The 17,845-nt window shown below is 40.9% G+C and overlaps 1 protein-coding gene across 2 annotated transcripts; it reads left to right on the top strand.

The window, feature by feature from the left end:
* The first annotated feature begins 518 nt into the window (after positions 1-518).
* On the top strand, positions 519-17,002 carry acp2 (acid phosphatase 2, lysosomal). Of its 2 annotated transcripts, none has more exons than XM_064336295.1 (11): positions 519-733; positions 2,520-2,615; positions 4,102-4,188; positions 7,475-7,627; positions 8,377-8,475; positions 8,583-8,672; positions 9,817-9,949; positions 12,679-12,767; positions 13,282-13,388; positions 13,879-14,054; positions 15,575-17,002. In XM_064336295.1, exons 1-11 carry the CDS (start codon positions 608-610, stop codon positions 15,580-15,582), a joined length of 1,164 nt encoding a protein of 387 aa, XP_064192365.1. In that variant the 5' UTR covers positions 519-607; the 3' UTR covers positions 15,583-17,002. The 2 variants fall into 2 exon arrangements, with proteins under 2 accessions (XP_064192365.1, XP_064192364.1); XM_064336294.1 differs by having other exon boundaries at positions 15,495-17,002.
* The last annotated feature ends 843 nt before the right edge of the window (positions 17,003-17,845 follow it).

The following is a 17,845-nucleotide window of genomic DNA, read 5'->3' as shown; positions in this document are numbered from 1 at the left end:
TTATAGGTCAGCGTAACCGAAATTTTTTTTATCATCGCATTCACTTACGCATTCACTCTGTGGTAATGGAACTGGAATGGAGTGTAGATTGGGAAATGCGCATGTGGCACGCCATACCGACGCGGACCCAGGATGGAACCGGGTGCGCGTCCGCGCGACCGGTACAAGTCCGCAGCTGTCCGCGGACAGTATGAAGCAGCCTTTAGGGATAGTCTACGCAAAATTTATGAATCATGCATATGCAGATCTTTTAATTTATTCATCTGTCGAGATGTGAAGGAAATGTAACTAAATATGATCAAAAGTGTTCTTACAACAAACTTACATACTACACCTTTATAGCATACCAAGATCAAGAAACGGGTGCGTTTTACATAATTAATGGATATGACTTAGCATTTGCAATATAAGTTTCAACTTCCAAGCCCCGCCTCGTCTCCACAGTGGGGTCCAATGAATGTGCAGTATATGCTTAAAGAGGACCAATTAAAATAGGATATCCCTGCGTGGTTCTTAGACCCTTCCGTCGGGCATAGTTCAAAGCTCCCTGGACTTGCCTTCCAGATCTGAAGACCGGCCGTTTCGTTTTTTTCGGCTTGATGTCAAGATGGCCTTCAGGGTCCGGTCTCCGTGTCAACCAGCTAAAATAGTTTCGCTTTATCTGATATCGTTGACACTGTTTTCTGTTTTAAACACAACCTTCGGAGAGAGGAAGCTAAAATTTGTCACCTTGGTAAGTAATTTTATACGGTACCATCTAACCAGCAGCTAGCTTGCTGCAGTCAAATGCATACTGCCAGTATGATAGCTAGAAAAACGTAGCCTACTCCTGCAGAAATACCATGTATAACATCTGTATGTTTAGCTAGTTAACAGCCTACTGAACTCGTTTAGAGCGACTGGTGATTTTCTTTCTACGTGAAAGCAAGTGGTTACTCATGAAGCTGTCCGTTTGTGCGCATTGACACCAAATTGTATGTTCACTTAAAAAGACTTAGCCTACAATTTATGCATTCACCCTGCTTTTAATTTGCTCTACACTAACCAGATACCGAGCTGCGTTTATTGAATTAGCTATGTAGCTAGCCATCTACAGTGTTAGGCACTTATTAGGATGCTATTTGTCTTATTTTTGGCATGCAGATCAAGAGTATTAGCTATAGCTACTTCTAATAGCTAGCTAGCTTTTGGAGCTGTCATTGCCGGCGTACATAGCTAGTTAGCAACGCCACCCCCTGTCTCATGCACGGATGCAGTCAATCCCCCAGTTCGCTGTCCATAAACTTACATTACAACTTTATAATAAATGGCAATTACCAACAATTAGCTAGGACAGTGTATTTGTAGCCTAGGAATGCCTTGCTGTAATTATAATTAGGCGTGTCGAAATTCCATGCTCCCAAGATGGAAAGTTGTGTAGCAGCTAGCAAGCCAGATGATCCTGTTTGTGAGTTTACGTATCGACATGCGCCTTAAACAATTAATTTACGCAGACTTTAGATTCCTTAATTATAGTTTGTGTGGCTAGAAGTCAACACAGTAAGCCTGGTCCTCGGTGAAAGCCATTCCTTTCACGTAAATCATATTTTCTTGCGTATACGACGGATAACATTTTCAGAAGGGAAGAATATAGTGTAATCTGAAAGCACTGTTCCAGTATTTAGGGTTTTAAGGAAACAAAAAAGGCACACACAACAATAATACATTGTGGTAGTCACACACATACAATACTATGAGATCCCGTCAAACACGTTTTCTGTTGTTAAAACTAAATGCAATTTGGTGAATGGGGTCGTAAGTAAACATTTATAGCGGAATAATTGAATGTATTCGTGAATTAAAGCAGCAAGACACCTAGAGCTCCGGTTTTCTGAATTGACTTCACCTAATAACTATTTTATTCCAGTATAAATTAACAGTGATTGAAGAACCAGGTACCTTGCAAAACATTTCACCCTTTTCATGACATACAAACACATTCATAAAGAAGATGCAAGAAGTTAAATGAGGCTGCATTTAATCAGCTGGTGAAACGACTTACATTCCCAGTGTACTGGAATTTCTGGTTTTACAAAACGACAGCTTTGGTTACACTTAATGGCTTCCTTTTTTCAGCTCGTCATCAAATTACTTAACAAATGAGGAAATCCTTTTGGGGGAAATCGATAGTGACCAAAACTGCTGGGGCCACGTAGCTACTGATACTTAAAAAAAGAGGCCTATTTCAAACATTTGTTGCACATTTCCTTTGTACACAATGAGATGCACTCCATTGCAGAGTGTGTAAAACGTTTTGGGTGAAGATTCAGTTTGCAGTAGTTTGAAGTATTTTTTTCCAAAAAACCAAAAGTTTTATATTTCTTCAAGCATGGTAGGTTGAACTTATTCATTAATGGATGCTCTTTTAAGGAATCGACTCTTTAACTATAATATTCTTAGCCTTTTCTTCTTGTGGGGGGTGGGGTCAAGCACCCATAAATAACCCGGTGATGTAATCTCTCCCTGATATGCATCTGTAGCTCTATCGTCATGGTGACCGATCACCTGTCAAGGCGTATCCCACTGATCCCTACCAGGAGAGTGCGTGGCCTCAGGGTTTTGGACAGCTTTCGCAGGTACTGCCCCCTTGCAAGCACAACTTCTCTTCAAAGCAGAGGACAGTATGGACAACTCTGATAGCACTGACACCTGTGCTTTCAACTGTTGTACACACAAGACCTAGAGTGACAATATTTGTTAAGAGGGTGAAATGTAAGAAATGTGTATTTGCGTACAGCAAGCTCCATACTCTTTGTGTGAGGAAATCCTGTTTGGGCTAAGTCCTCCAGGTGTATTAGAATTTATTCCCATCAGTTTGGAGCAATGTAAAGCAAGACGTGGGAGAGATTATAGTGGTTAATTCTTCAATCAGCAGATGTTTCAATTGCAGTCTTGTGGAGCTACTTGTTATCTGTCTCTGAATTTGCCTAAAAATTTAATTTATTTTAAATGTTAAAATATAGATATTTGCATGTGCAGCCAGGTCAGTAATTATAGGCACCCTTTATGAAAGAGACAAAAAAAAGACTGTCTAAAACATCAGATATTGAGCTTCATTTTATATTCAGTGGACATATAGGAAACGTATGCCCAGAATTATTTTATTGAGTAATTAAACTAATAAATTTATTGAGCAAAAAGTTTATAAAATGTGTCAAAATTATTGGCGCCTGCAGAGTTTATTTTAAACAAAATCAAAAGCAAATCATTTTGGTACCTTTGTTTGATGATTCATTTATTTTTACTCAATAAATTTACTACTTGTTTTATTTCTGTATAAAACAATTTTATTATTTTAGGTTTGCCAAAATTATTGGCACCCCTAAAGTTTGTTTTAAATAAAATCTAAGTAAAATCTGCAGCAAAATTCTACTTATATGTATTCATCTCAGTTTTAAGGAGCAATAATGTGGCCTTCCTTCACTTCCTGTTTCATGAGGGTATAACAATGAGAACACGCATGTAAAATCCCTTTGTTAGCCATTACCAAGGGGAAAGAACTGTCTTATCAAAACAGACAGATGGACTTTGACCTACACAAATTATGTAATGGGTACAAAGAATACATAAACGGGTAAGCGTACCTGTACATACGGTTGGGTAAGGACAAAAAAGGTTCAGGCATCTGGGACAGTTTTAAACTTCCCAAGAAAAAGAGACTTGTGACTTGTTCCCAAGGGAGGTTGCATCAAGTACTGATCAGAGGGGTGCTTTGGGAAAATGACAATATCTCCATTATTGCGTTACTTATTTTCTACAGTCCAAAAATGGGCATGTTTATCAAGGATGCCAATAATTCTGGATCGACTATTTAATGATACTAATAGATGATTGGAGTTTATACCATTTTGTGAACAGGGCATTTTTTAGTGACTGTGGAGCCGCTTGTTATTATTTATCTGTTTGGAACTTGGTGCACGTTCATGTACATTGTCTTTGCATTGGATATAAACGTTTAATAATTTACTTCAAATGTGTTGGGGAGATTATTTTGGTTAGTCCGAATATTGGATCTTTGAAAGTTGTTTTTATTCCAGTTGCATGTACTTGTTTTCTCTTCAGGATGGGATGAGGCAGCACTTCGAGCTGGGGCAGGCACTCCGACAACGTTACAATGGTTTTCTGAATGAGTCCTATGATCGACACCAGGTATTTCTCTTGTGACTTGCAAAAATCAGCATTGTTGAGCAAGTACTGGAACAAAGTAAAATAAAGTTGAAAGTATTGATGGACACATGACCTGGCAGGCTGTTCCACACATTGCCTACTTTCTGTGTGAATTTTTTTTCTTCCTAATGTCTATATGGGATTTACCCTGCTAATTTCCATTTATGTCCCCTCATTCCACTAGCAGCACTCCACCTAGATATGAAATCCCCATTCACAGGCAAAGAATGTCCTAACAAGCATAACATCTAGTATGTGGCAGGACCAGTTGTAAAATATGGACTTCTGCTGTCCTCAGCTTGTGGCCTCAGAAATGTACATTTCAAACTGCCAGACTTCAGCAGCCATTACCTGCTTGGAAATTAAGACTTTCAATTTATTTATTCTGTTTAATGTCACAGGTTGTCCATTCAGACTGCAAATCCAAAAGACAGTAATGATCCTGTGGTATGGTGTGGCCATGCTGGGCCCTGACAATCTCAACTGCAAACACTATAACACCCTAGATTTTTGTGCGTAGATAAGGAAGGGTCTCTGCAGTTTTAATTTCCAGAGGAATTCCCATGGGGTTTTGGGAGGAGAGAGGGAAAAACAGGCAACAGCAACATTGTGTGCACCATATACAGCATAACCTGTGTCAATATACCGTCACACTCTTCCATATGCCGTACACACTGTATTTTGCAGTTACTTTCCAAAAAACAAGGACGTTGTATGAAGTGACGTACAAAGGGGAATTTTCTCCCATGAAAACAAATGTAAATAAGAGGGGATGCGTTCCAATGTGAAGTTTTTTGTTGTTTTGGGTTGATAACGAGCCGTTCAATACCATAGAACCTCTTCTTTTTCCAGTTGATTCCTGTTGTCCCTTAAGCCAACCAGTGAACACGAGCCTATGGTTCTGTAATTTGACACTTCATAATACTGTGCCATTTGCTAGTTGTTTTTTTACATTACATTACATTTATTTGGCAGACGCTTTTATCCAAAGCGACGTACAAAAAGTGCATTTCATGGTCATGGACAACTACAAAACACAGGTTCAATAAGATACAATACTTATTTTGTACAGCTTTTTCTAGCCAAGAACACAGTTTAGTTCACACACTATTCTGACCTAACCTCTGCAAAGCCAACTAGGCAGCAGAACAAGCTACTGTATTAGGACAAATACAAATTACCAAAAAGTGCTTGGATGGGGAAACATGTAACGAGTGTCATGAAAAAGGGGGGGGGGAGGTAGATTTAGAGTGAAACATACGGAGTGGTGGTAGTTAGTCCAGGTATAGTCTGAAGAGATGAGTCTTCAGACCACGGCGGAAGATGGGTAGTGAGGGAGAGGTTCGAAGAGGGACAGGGAGTTCGTTCCACCACTGGGGAGCTAGGGTGGAGAAGCTTTGTGATCCCTTTGCTCGGGTGAGTGGGGGTACAAGGCGCCCTGCTGCTGCAGAGCGGAGTGGTTGAGCAGGCGTAGAGGATCGAATCATGTCCTGTAAGTAGATAGGGGCTGCCCTGTTGACTGCAATGTAGGCGAGGGTCAGGGCTTTGAACCGGATCCTGGCAGCGACCGGTAGCCAGTGGAGTGATCGCAGCAGAGGAGTGATGTGGCAGAATTTGGGAAGGTTGTAGATGAGTCGGGCAGTGGCGTTTTGAATCATCTGTAGTGGCTGTATGGCACAAGCTGGCAGGCTTGCAAGGAGGGAGTTGCAGTAATCAAGGCGGGAGGTCACCGTAGCCTGGAGAAGCAGCTGGGTAGAGTGCGTGGTTAGGTATGGTCGAATCCTTCTGATGTTGTACAGAAGGAATCTGCAGGACCGTGATGTTGCCTTGATGTGCTCCTTGAGGTCCAGTTGGTCATCCAGGACCACCCCCAGCCTCTTAGCAGAGTGAGAGGCAGTCACTGTGGTGCCATCAACCGTTGAGAGCTCACGTTGTAATTGTAAGGAGGTCTTGTATGGGAAGAAGAGCAGTTCAGTTTTGTTGAGGTTGAGCTTCAGGTGGTAGTTGGCCATCCAGGTGGAGATGTCAGCCAGGCAGGAAGATATCTTATCATCGACCTGTGAGGCCAAGGGGGGGGAAAGAAAGGAAGAGTTGCGTGTCATCTGCATAACAATGATAGGAAAAGCCATGTGAATTAATAACTGAACCAAGAGATTTGGTGTATGTGGAGAACAGCAGAGGACCCTGCGGTGCTCCCAAAACAAGGGTATGAGAAGCAGAGGCAGACCCCATCCAGGTGACCTGGTAGGACCTATCTGCAAGATGGGAAGCGAACCAAGACAGAGCAGACCCAGCAGTGCCCATCTTAGCCAAGGTGGAGAGGAGTATTTTGTGGTTGACCATGTCGAATGCTGCAGACAGGTCAAGAAGGATCAGGACAGAGGAGAGGCGTGAGGCTCTTGCAGTGGCGAGTGCCTCCGTCACAGCCAGGAGCGCAGTCTCTGTTGAGTGCCCAGATCGGAAGCCAGAATGGTGAGGGTCTAACAGGTTGTTCTGATGGCGAAAAGAGGTTAGTTGTTTAAGCACTGCTTGCTCAAGGGTTTTGGACAGAAAGGGTAGAAGCGATACGGGTCGATAATTCATTACATCAGAGGGGTCTGAGGTGGGTTTCTTGAGGAGTGGGGTGACGCGAGCCATCTTAAAATCAGAGGGAACATGACCAGATGCAAGAGAGGAATTAACAATGGAGAACAGATAGGGAAGGATCTCACTGGAAATGGATTGGAGGACTGTAGATGGGATGGGGTCAAGTGGACAGGTGGTTGCACGATGAGAAGTGATGAGTCGCAGTACATCGGAATCCTCCAGCATCTCAAAGGAGGTCAGTGTAGCTGTGGGTTTGTCCTGGGGGGTTGGGGGGCTCACTGGATGGGCAAGGAGTTCCGCATTGTAGCCACCTTTCCTTCAAAGGCGTCCAGAAAGTCATCTGCGGAAAGGGAAGAGAGAGATGGGGGTGGAGGAGGAATGAGGAGGGAAGAGAAGGTGGAGAATAGTTTGCGTGGGTTAGAGACTGGGATACATTATATAATCATGAAAGATAAACTGGAAGGGGATATCCCTTGCTTAATTTTCAATGCATCAAAGCCTTATCTACTCTTTATGGAAAATTGAATGGAAATGTTCTGTGAAAATCAGTTACAACTGAAGATATAATAAAACTAGGAAAATTAGCTGTCACTCAGTGTAAACTAATCAGAATTAATTCATAAGCACATACATTACTTTTAACTCAGTTGTTTATCACTGCTTGTTCTTTTTTTATGCATAGATTGTAGTCCGCAGCACAGACTATGACCGGACCCTGATGAGCGCTGAGGCAAACCTAGCTGGCATGTACCCGCCCAACGGGTCGCAGATTGTTAACCCTGACCTCAAATGGCAGCCCATTCCTGTTCACACAGTACCCCAGGAAGAGGATCGGGTAAGTACTGTACTACAAAGACATGGGCATTGGGTTCTGGACCACCAGAATGTTTCTGGTTCGGACTCTAGACAGGATATTAACATCTCATTAGTCATCTCATTAGTCCCAGGATAACAAATGTATTATTATTTATTGCGTTTTTATTGACTAGCTGAGCCTCCAATCAGAGAGCTCTTATGCATAGCAACCGTTGCTAGGTTGGGCAAAGATTTGTTTCTCAAGAGTAGCCTAGATATGGGAAAGTCAGCTAGCTACTTTTAGGCTGGTTAAATTAAATGTATGGGAAGAAATTTGATACTCCTGGTAAGTGATTGGCCACTTGCAGTTTCCAGGGGTACTGTTATTCCACGGTGGAGAAATGGCAAGTGGCCATGGCAAACCATTTCACTTTAAAAACAAAATTTTGACCAGCTGCTGGTGTGAGTTGAATAATACATTCACACAGGACTGTACTTGAGACCCTTTTAATTAGCTATACCTATTTTTTAAGAATACAATAATCAAATTGATATTAGACCCCAAATGGATACCAATTTCTTTTACTAAGGTTATTTTCAATTGTTTTCATTGAGACCAGAGTCTTGTGAAAAATGTTTTGTCTTACCTAGCAGCAGTAACTAAGGAGTGTAGGAGAGGGGCAGGACTTGACAAACGGTCAGTAGCTAACATTATTAGATTTGTAAAAAAAAATAAAAATGAAAAAATAAAAAAACAAGGACCTCACTTGCGTTTTTGCCTCGTTTCAGCTTCTGTCATTCCCTCTGCCCAACTGCCCCCGCTTCAACATTCTTCTCAATGAGACCATGCAAACGGAGGCCTACCGCAACGTGACCACTTACTACAAAGTAGGTGCCTTTCCACTCTTGTAGCTCTCAAGTAAAACCTCTGAGGTGTTTATGTAGGAAATTGCAGCATGGTTTCTTATGGATATCTGGTTTTCTTTTTCCCTCAGGACTTCATTGAGATGCTGAGGAACAAAACCGGTTTGAAGGATGCCTCTGTCGAAACAGTGTGGAGTGTCCATGACACCTTGTTCTGTGAGGTACAGTAGTAGGCACCATGTCCTTTGGAACATTAATGCTGTTTTCCATTTCTGGCTCTCTGACTATATGCAGCACTTAGCGGGGCATGAGACAAATATGAATGTGCAGGGGTAGACAAGCCTCTTCCGTTGAAGGCTCCTATCTGCTTCGCAAATTCAGCTGCAGTGGCTAGCCATGATCCACAGTGCATTACCCCTATACAGTTGCCGTTCTGCACGTAAACCTAGATGATTGGATGAAACCTCATTTGCCTGAACCAGTGTGTGATCTGTGCTCAGTCTGGGGAAGTCACTTGTATAGCCTGTAGAGGGATAATAAATGCTTGCACATTTAGGCTGAAATTGTGGTGATTAGTGACGGAGTGTAGCACAGTGGGTAAGGAACTGGGCTTGTAACCGAAAGGTCGCAGGTTCGATTCCCGGGTAGGACACTGCCATTGTACCCTTGAGCAAGGTACTTAACCGAAATTGCTTCAGTATATATCCAGCTGTATAAATGGATACAATGTAAAAATGCTATGTAAAAGTTGTGTAAGTCGCTCTGGATAAGAGCGTCTGCTAAGTGCCTGTAATGTAATGTAATGTAACGTTTGTGGTTTGATATCTACTGAGACAGGAATTGTAGCCCTACAGGATTTAATGTATCTTGCAATAGTCCTGTCTGAGAGCTGGTGGCTCAGGAACTTTGTAACCGTGAAAGCAGAAACCCAGAAGTTGCATATTAGCATAGCCAGCTCCCTCTGTCTTGTGACTGCCGAGTGTCGACAGTGCATGTGACTTTATAGGGAACTTGGTTTGATCTCAGGCCTTGATTTAATGCATGTAGGCACAAATAACTTCCCTTTTGGCTGAGATGATTTGTTGCAATCAAACTGCCACAACTAACTGCTAATTTCAGGCCTATTATTGCACATTGGGTGACCCTTTCCTTTATAATGGAATGCACAGCACAAACTACTGAAAGCTAATTTGTATTTTCCAGGAGTGGTTGGGAGGCGTTATAATGGGTTGTAAGGATGTACTGTTGCCTTTGTCCCTTAGTGTTAAGTGCCGTTTCACAGTTGTATTATTCCGGGTGGCGTCTGCTTTCCGTTCCTGCTCTGGGTCACGTGTCTGCTTGCCTGTCTCTTGTCCGTCTATTCAGGCGATGCATCACATGCAACCTCCCCCTTGGGTGACCAAGGACGTCATGGAGAAGCTGAAAATACTCAAGGACTTCAGCTTCCAGATCATGTTTGGGGTCTACAAGCGCGTGGAGAAGTCTCGGCTGCAGGGAGGTGAGCTCACCATATATGCATGTACTGAGAAGCTGACTGTGGAGGGTGGAATGGTTGTATTGTCCTCTGCTTCTGCATATCCCAATATTTGCATGCAATCAAACTCATGACATCGGTGTGACAGCTTTTATTAGCTCATGAATGAGTAGACATTGGCCTGGAGCACCAGTGTCTCCATCTAAGAGTGTTTGTGTGTTAATGTACACCTAAGACCCGGAGAGGCCTGACAGGATTTTTCAACTGTCCTCTTTAGTTAGTTGAGTCTTTATTATCCCCATGGGGCAATTTGTTCTGCAGCATAGTATACAGTAAATGACAATAAATAACAATAAATACCCTCAGCAACAGATAATCATTTAAAGATAAATAAATAAATAAATGAACAAATAAATAAAAACGATTTACTATAACTTATTAAGAAAGCCAATGACAGTTGGGACTAAAGAGTGTTTAGTCCTGTTTCTTTTTAATGTAGGGAGTCTATATCTGCGCTCTGAGGGAAGTAATACAAATTGATTGAACGGGATGCTGGGAATCCCTCAGAATGGCTCACATCTGGTACAACCGGGAGAGATCAGATATGCTTACGCCAATGATCCTGCTAGCTAATTTTACAATGTTGACCAGTCTATTCTTGCTCTTAAGGTTTAGGTTACCAATCCAGCAGATCATATTAAAGTTCAAAACGTATTCAATGAAAGACGTATAAAAGTGAATGGATAAGTGGAGTATTTTCTATTGTCATCGTATTGTATCACCGCTGGTATTTGTTTACTGTCTAAACAAGCCTTTCTTACCAGTTACACTGCATCACACAGTGCACTTTGAATGAATAAATTCCATGAATTCTTGTCCATCACAATAACGGCATTTATTTCACCCTGCCAACCATGCTTTCAAGTGTCAATAAATTGTACAATAACATGCAGTGAGTTAAAGCATGTGTTTGTCGCAGTAAGACTGAGAATTTTTATGTGAGATCTAGTCTGTGAAGTCCTGAACTATATGCCATTACCAACTGAGTGCATGGATCTGTTGACTTATTAATGCAGAGACACCACATACAGTTACATACAATACAAATGTATTTGGGACTGAAACCATGATGAAGACTTCTTTAAGTCATCAAGGGTCCAGGGTATCAAATGAGCCTCAAACCACCATGCTGCTGCCAGATATGCAGTAGATACTACAAGCATTGTTTCTCCTGATTAATTTTCCTGATGACTTAAAGCCATTTAGCCAACAAATGTGTTCCATACTGTATCAGCATAATTTACAGCTGAATCCAATCCCACCCCCCAATTCCCACAGAGATCCATTCAAATGCAAAGAGTTTTTGTATCGCTTGTAGGACAACCTAAAATTAAGATATCCAGATGATGTTGATAGGTCACTGACATCAGGAAGTCATGGCATGCAAATGATATGCAACCAAATACAAACATGACTCTTTTATTTGACATTATGTTAATTTGTCTACTGTATAAGTGCATTTCCCTGTTTCTAGCTTTTCCCTAAACAGTTCACTGCAGCAAAAGTAAAAGAGAAAATGGTGGCACAGGAGGTCTCAGGAGTACATTTGTTTAGTTCTTGCTAATTTTCCGACCAATGGTTTGTTGTTAAGACCACTGAAAGCTTAATATTTTGTCATTTTAGGGTTGGCCCATTTTTTTGCCCAGGAGTGTACAATAAAGGAAACCTATCATTACTGTTGGTACAGTTGTGGAAACATCTGAAGAGGCTGCCTCTCACGTACAGACTTGGATTCCACGCCACTGCTGTTGTTGTTTTCATTTTTTAGCAGACATTCTTATCCAGAGTGACATGTAGGACTGTCAAAACATGATAAAATATTGGGAAATAATAAGACCAGGGTTTTCCCTGCATGAGAAGGGTCTTTGGTGCTCCTCGTCTTTGAGCTTAGCGCTTACGGTCGCATGTAGGGTCATCCCACATTGTTCACATTGAACTAGTTCCTGTTCTCCATTTTTGTAATGCTTTGGTGCTTTCAAATTTTGCTTTGGTGCTCACAAAAGATTTCTCTATGCAGGAAAAACCCAGAAGAACTGTGACAGGGGCTTGTGTAGTGAAGAGGAAGTAATGTATTGTGTAGCAGCATTAGCTATGTTGTTCATTTTTATGCCCCCGGCCTCCGTAGGAGGCAGGAGGGGCATTATGTCAAGGCCCTGTTCGTCGTCTGTCAACAATTTGGTTTCCGCTCATTTAATAGAAAACACCTTTGTCGATTTTTTGGTTGTGAATTGGACTTGACTACACGAAGGCTGGCTTCGATCGGTGACGCCACCGCTCATTCAATATGCCCACCATCTTGAATTTGGTTTCCGCTCATTTAACAGAAAACTCCTTTGTCGATCGGGCTGATTTTTCAGTGGTGAATTGGACTTGACTACACGAAGGCTGGTTTCCATCGGTGACGCCACCGCTCATTCCACATGGCTGCCACGGCCGCCATCTTGAATGAGCGGTGGTGTCACCAATAGAAACCAGCCTTTGTGTGGTCAAGTCCAATGTGGTACATTATGTGGTTCACAACATACGGTCGGGGGCATTTGCCACGCTCTTCGGTGGCCTTGTTTATATTTGGTGACTTGTTATTTTCCAGTTTGGAGAGCCATAGTTTACCACAATCAATTGTCCTCATTCAACTTCAGCAAACTGGAACACCCGGCTTAATGTTTTTACTGTATTATGTTGTGCTTTTCTAGGTGTTCTTCTTGGTCATATCCTGAAAAACATGACTGAGTCTGCAGTATCTGGCTCCAAGAAGCTTCTGAAGATGATGATGTACTCAGCAGTAAGGCTAGCATGACTTCTTGCCAACCTAAAATTTGAAGAATATTAAAATATGTGCTGAAATGTGAAAACAATTGTAATATGTCCAGTGTTGTGTTGAATGTTTGGAAATATTAAACATTTCTCTTTCATTTGTATAGTTCAATGCACACATAGATAAATACGTGCATACACAATGTTCAAACGTGCATATACTGTAAACTGGATTTCACAAATTGCATAAAACATACCTGTAGTTTCAACTATACATATACTTATTTATTACAATTAAATTATTCTTTTTTTAACTATTCCTTGGCTGTTTTTTCTTTCACATACATATAATAACAGCCAGTTTTACTTTAGAGTAGCAAGCCCTTGTTTATTTTACTGAATCGTAGTTCAACACATTTCAGATTAAAAATAGATTTAATATGCATGCCTAGTCCTTTAAGTGCTTGCGTTTAAGCTTTCTCACGTCACCTGACTTTCTCACATGTCACTGAATCTTTAATGAAATGCTGTGCATTTTGCAGCACGACACTACTCTAGTGGCATTGCAGTCGGCCCTCAACGTCTTCAATGGGAAACAGCCCCCCTATGCCTCCTGCCACATATTTGAGCTGCTCCAAGAAGATAATGGGTAGGTGACTTGCGACATTCCGAAGCTCACTCAGGCTGACACTTACATTGCTTTCAGAGTTACAATAACAGCATGTAGAGAACTTCGCCATGTTTGAATCCAGGGTGCAATTGCTACTGCACCTTTGGGACAGGTACTACCTCTTCAGTTGAATTTCCAGCTGTACTTGGTAATATGTAGGGGCCAGCAATTTTAATGCATTAGGACCTTTTAAAAGTACAATGACTAACATTTCACAGTTTATAATATCCAGTTGAAATCAGCTGCTGCAGTTATCATTTTGTCCCCATGTCTTCCGGGTACTTTTGTTTCCTACCACAGACCAATGACAGGTAGGTTTCAGGGCTCACTTGAAAAAAGAGATGGCAGTCTGACTTCCCTGGTTAAATAAAATTAATTAAAAAAAATATATCATTCCTTGTCTAAAGGTTTTTTTTGCTTTGATCAGTGCCTGAACATTTGTCTCTTTGCCACCCGATTGTGTCTTTAGGTCCTTCTCGGTTGCTATGTACTTTCGGAACGACAGCACCAAGGAGCCCTACCCAGTGGTACTGCCGGGCTGCACTCAGTACTGCCCCCTGCAGGACTTTGTGCGACTCACCAAGCCAGTCATCCCTGAGAACTGGGAGGCAGAGTGCCAGGTGCCCCCCAGGATGAAGGATACAGGTACATACTCAGATGCAGACGTGCAGGGCTGCATTAAGACTGCCATTTGGACTTGCTCTTTTCATTCCCTGTGGTTGCTGCTCCTCCTGTTGAAAGTCCCTGTCGCAAATGTTAAAGCAAGCTACCGAGCTCCAGTTAAATTGCTAGTTTGTCACACGTTCTGAATAGTGTGCAGCATTTAGGTTAACATGTAGACATGGAAGATGTAATCATGCAAAGTAAAAAATGCTGACTTTACAGTGGATAATCTTGGCACTTTGTTCTATTTTGACCTTTTGTCCCTGGAGCCCTGAGCTGGATAAAAAAGTTATCTGCTCATATCCGTATGCTTATCGATATGAAATTTTCATTGCTGCAAACTCACAGAACCCCTTTAATTCAAACAAAGCAAAATAACATTAACAGTTATCGTATGTCTATCCTGAAGACGAAATGCAATTTCACGTATGACCTTCCTAAGACCCAAGCCCCATGAATCTAAAACTACAAAATATAGCGTTATGGCTATTTTGACTTTGGATGTGGGGGTTGTGTGTTTTTCAATTCTTGAATTTGGCAGTTTAAATGTATACAGCCTAAGGAATTTTTTGTAAACGGCTAATGGTCTGTATAAAGCATAACATATTATTGTAATTTTTATTTGTGTGAGGTTAAAGGAACACCAGCATGGATATAAAAGGTCTATAAAACAAGAAGCCAAGCATAATTTTAAAAAACAGTGCAGTCGTAAAATTTTGTTCTGGATTAGTGCCCTATCGAAGGGGAAATACAGTATTAAATCCACAGTGAAAGAGCCATAATGTTAATGGCAAAGAGTATCAATAAATTAATTGTAAAGAATACCAGTAGTTAAAAGGTAGCGGAATATCAGTAAATCTTGAATGCAAGGAGGTGAGTCATTCTGAATGGACCCATGATGCAGTAGTGTTGCCATCTTGAGTGCTGTATCCTTTACATACTTGCTATGTGGGGTTTTAGGCCTGGTGTTTGCTCTATTTGCTCTTATTACTGTCTCTTGTCTTGCTACTCTGTAAAGTGTCTTTGTGACAGTTCTCTGTAAAAAGCACTATACAAATAGAATATAATTGAATATCATATTATCGATTGAAATGGGGATCGCATTCATTGCCCCCGCTGGTTGATTGGGCACCGATGGACTGCATGTGAAAGCCACATGTGAAATGTCTTCCACGCTGTGTGAGCTTAGCTATAATCTGTGGTATGAAAAGAAGCAGCTGGCGAGACCATGTGTTTCGGAGGAGAACCATGGATGTCTACACTTTCCCGAATTGGCAGCATGAACGTTGCAGAAGGATTTAAGATTCTCAGCACCGAACTGGGAACCAAATTATTAAAGAAATAAGTATTAAAGAAGAAATTCATGATATTAATGTAAAGTGGTAAAATTGGCGGTGTGTTTGTTTTTTGGTTCTTCCACAGAGGTGATCATCGGGCTGACTGTATTCTGTTGCCTGGTTGTCCTTCTCATTGGGCTCCTCCTCTTCATTCTATGTAAACAGCAGGATAGCAAGAGCAGCTACCAGCATGTCATCAATGAAGGTGATGACAACTCCTGACAATCATTCGCGCTCCTTGAGAAATGGGACCTTTTTGAAGGGGAGGAAGATCCATAAACATCTCTACCTGCCTGGATGAGCTTTCAGGATTGGGCATAGGGAGGACAAACTGCCTTTGCCCAATTTTTAAAAAAAGAAAAAAAAAATGAGGACCTTGGCTTTTAGTGTCATGAAAACAGATGGTCACACTAGCAGATGAGCACACCAAGTCTTCCGCTGTCTGCATGGACTGGATGCTCAGGTTAGCGAGTAATAGTGTGCGCATGGTACATTATCATGTTGGGAGCACAGGGTGTAATTGTATAATCTCGTAAGAGTGCTTTTAGTGGTTTTAGCATGGCAGCAAGTGCACACAGCCATTTTATTATTTGAAAATTGTGTATATTTTGCTTTAAATTCTGTGAGTCTAGACTCACACGCTTTAGTTCTCTTTTTAGTTCCCAGTTGTAGTATTTCGCTAAATGCTCTGAAATTGAAGAAAGTTGAATCTCATTACGAAGAGCCCAATGTCCTGGATGTGTGGTCTTTAAATTGGTCTCCCTAATGCATGACCATTACTGTTGGAGTCCTCCTGAAAAACTCAAAAATAGTTTGCATTGCCTTCTGGAGATTATGGATTGTAAGTAGTCTTTTATGGATCATATCAATAGGCATGAAGAGCTCTGCAATCCTATTGATGAAAATTTGTGTACCGTTGTCCTTTTTGCTGGTGTGGTTTTCACTGATGCACTGGCTACTTTTAAAATAGCATTACTCTGCGATTGTAGCATAGTTTAAAGGGAATTGTGGTAAAGGTTTGGTGTTTTTAGCTTTCGTCATACCTACAGATGGGGTGACCCACAAGTTAAAGGTACGGTAATTCGGCTGTTTGATTTAAGAGTAGAATGTTCTAGCACACAGCTGTCATTCCTTTTACTTTTCCTCTGGGTCTGGCTGTATCTTGGTCTGCACACAGAAGTTTGAAGTTGCATTCCTATCCAGAAAACTATGAAACATTGTCATGTAGAACACACAACTACTTGCTAAAGTGCCAAATCCCACCAATTTTCAGTTGGGGTACAGTTCTTAATTCCTATGTAAATACTCAAACAGGCTATTATGTATGCCATTTATGTGTGCACAGGGAGAAAAAATTTTATCTATGAAAATTGATTTGATCATATTTTAATTTTTACCTTTTTATTTTAATAATTACTTTTAAATTTTAGCAACCCTAAGAATGTTAATGAAAAATTGTGAGCCTTCGTTAATAAAACATGCCTTACCATTGTAATATAAATTACACTCGGGTGTTAAAAGTGGAATGCATTAAGCTGCTCATTTGCTGTTTTGGGATGGGAGGTGTATACTTGGGTTAATTTATTTTAGTTTTTTTTTTAAATGGTTTCTTTCATATATAGACAGACTGGTGACATTGCTTAAAATGTATTTGCATTGAGAGCCTGTATTCATGGGACTGATTCAGTGGGGCGATATTCATATCAATGTCATATGGCTTGCATACATCGAGACTCTTTTGTTTGGCTGTTTGTGGAAGTGTAATTCTGCCTTTTACATTTCACCTATTTTGTCCATTATTAAGGACATTGACCATGATTAAATCTACATTTGAATCCTTGACTCACAATTAAATTCAGGTGTTATATTTGTCTTCACCAACAATCAGTCAAGGTCAGGAGTCACTACAATGAACTTTCCAAACTGTGCTTGTGAAGAAATAAGGAACACTTTTATTTAATCTAAGGGCAAATGTTTATTGAACACAGGCCATTGTATCAATGCATCATTCCTTCAGAATTCATGTCCTTAGAGGGTAAGATGTATTTTGTATGTACGTCAAATATTTGTCAAGACAAAAAGTTTACGCTGGAGTTTTCAGTGCAGCCAAAAACTGGTTGTAAAAACATTTGAATTTCCTGGACTGTTAATATCTGAATGTTTCTTAAATTTTATTGGTGTCTAATGTGCATTCGATAATTCATTGGACAATTCACTTTTTAAATGTCTGCCAGACAGAGTGACTTAATTTTATAATAAACTCCTTGTCTGTAACACTGTGATGGTCTCTTCTTTGGTTTTCTTATATTTCTTTTCTCTCTAATGTTCACATAATCCTTCAGGCTACAGAATTTGGTCCTGGGATATAGTGAACCTAAGGTGGCATTACATAAGCCTTCACTAAATGAAGCCAAAGAGGAACCTCTGTTGCCCTTG

Source organism: Anguilla rostrata, chromosome 5 (genome assembly GCF_018555375.3).
Source record: "Anguilla rostrata isolate EN2019 chromosome 5, ASM1855537v3, whole genome shotgun sequence".
NCBI classification, from domain to species: domain Eukaryota; kingdom Metazoa; phylum Chordata; class Actinopteri; order Anguilliformes; family Anguillidae; genus Anguilla; species Anguilla rostrata.
This window is presented reverse-complemented; position numbering and strand designations above follow the sequence as displayed.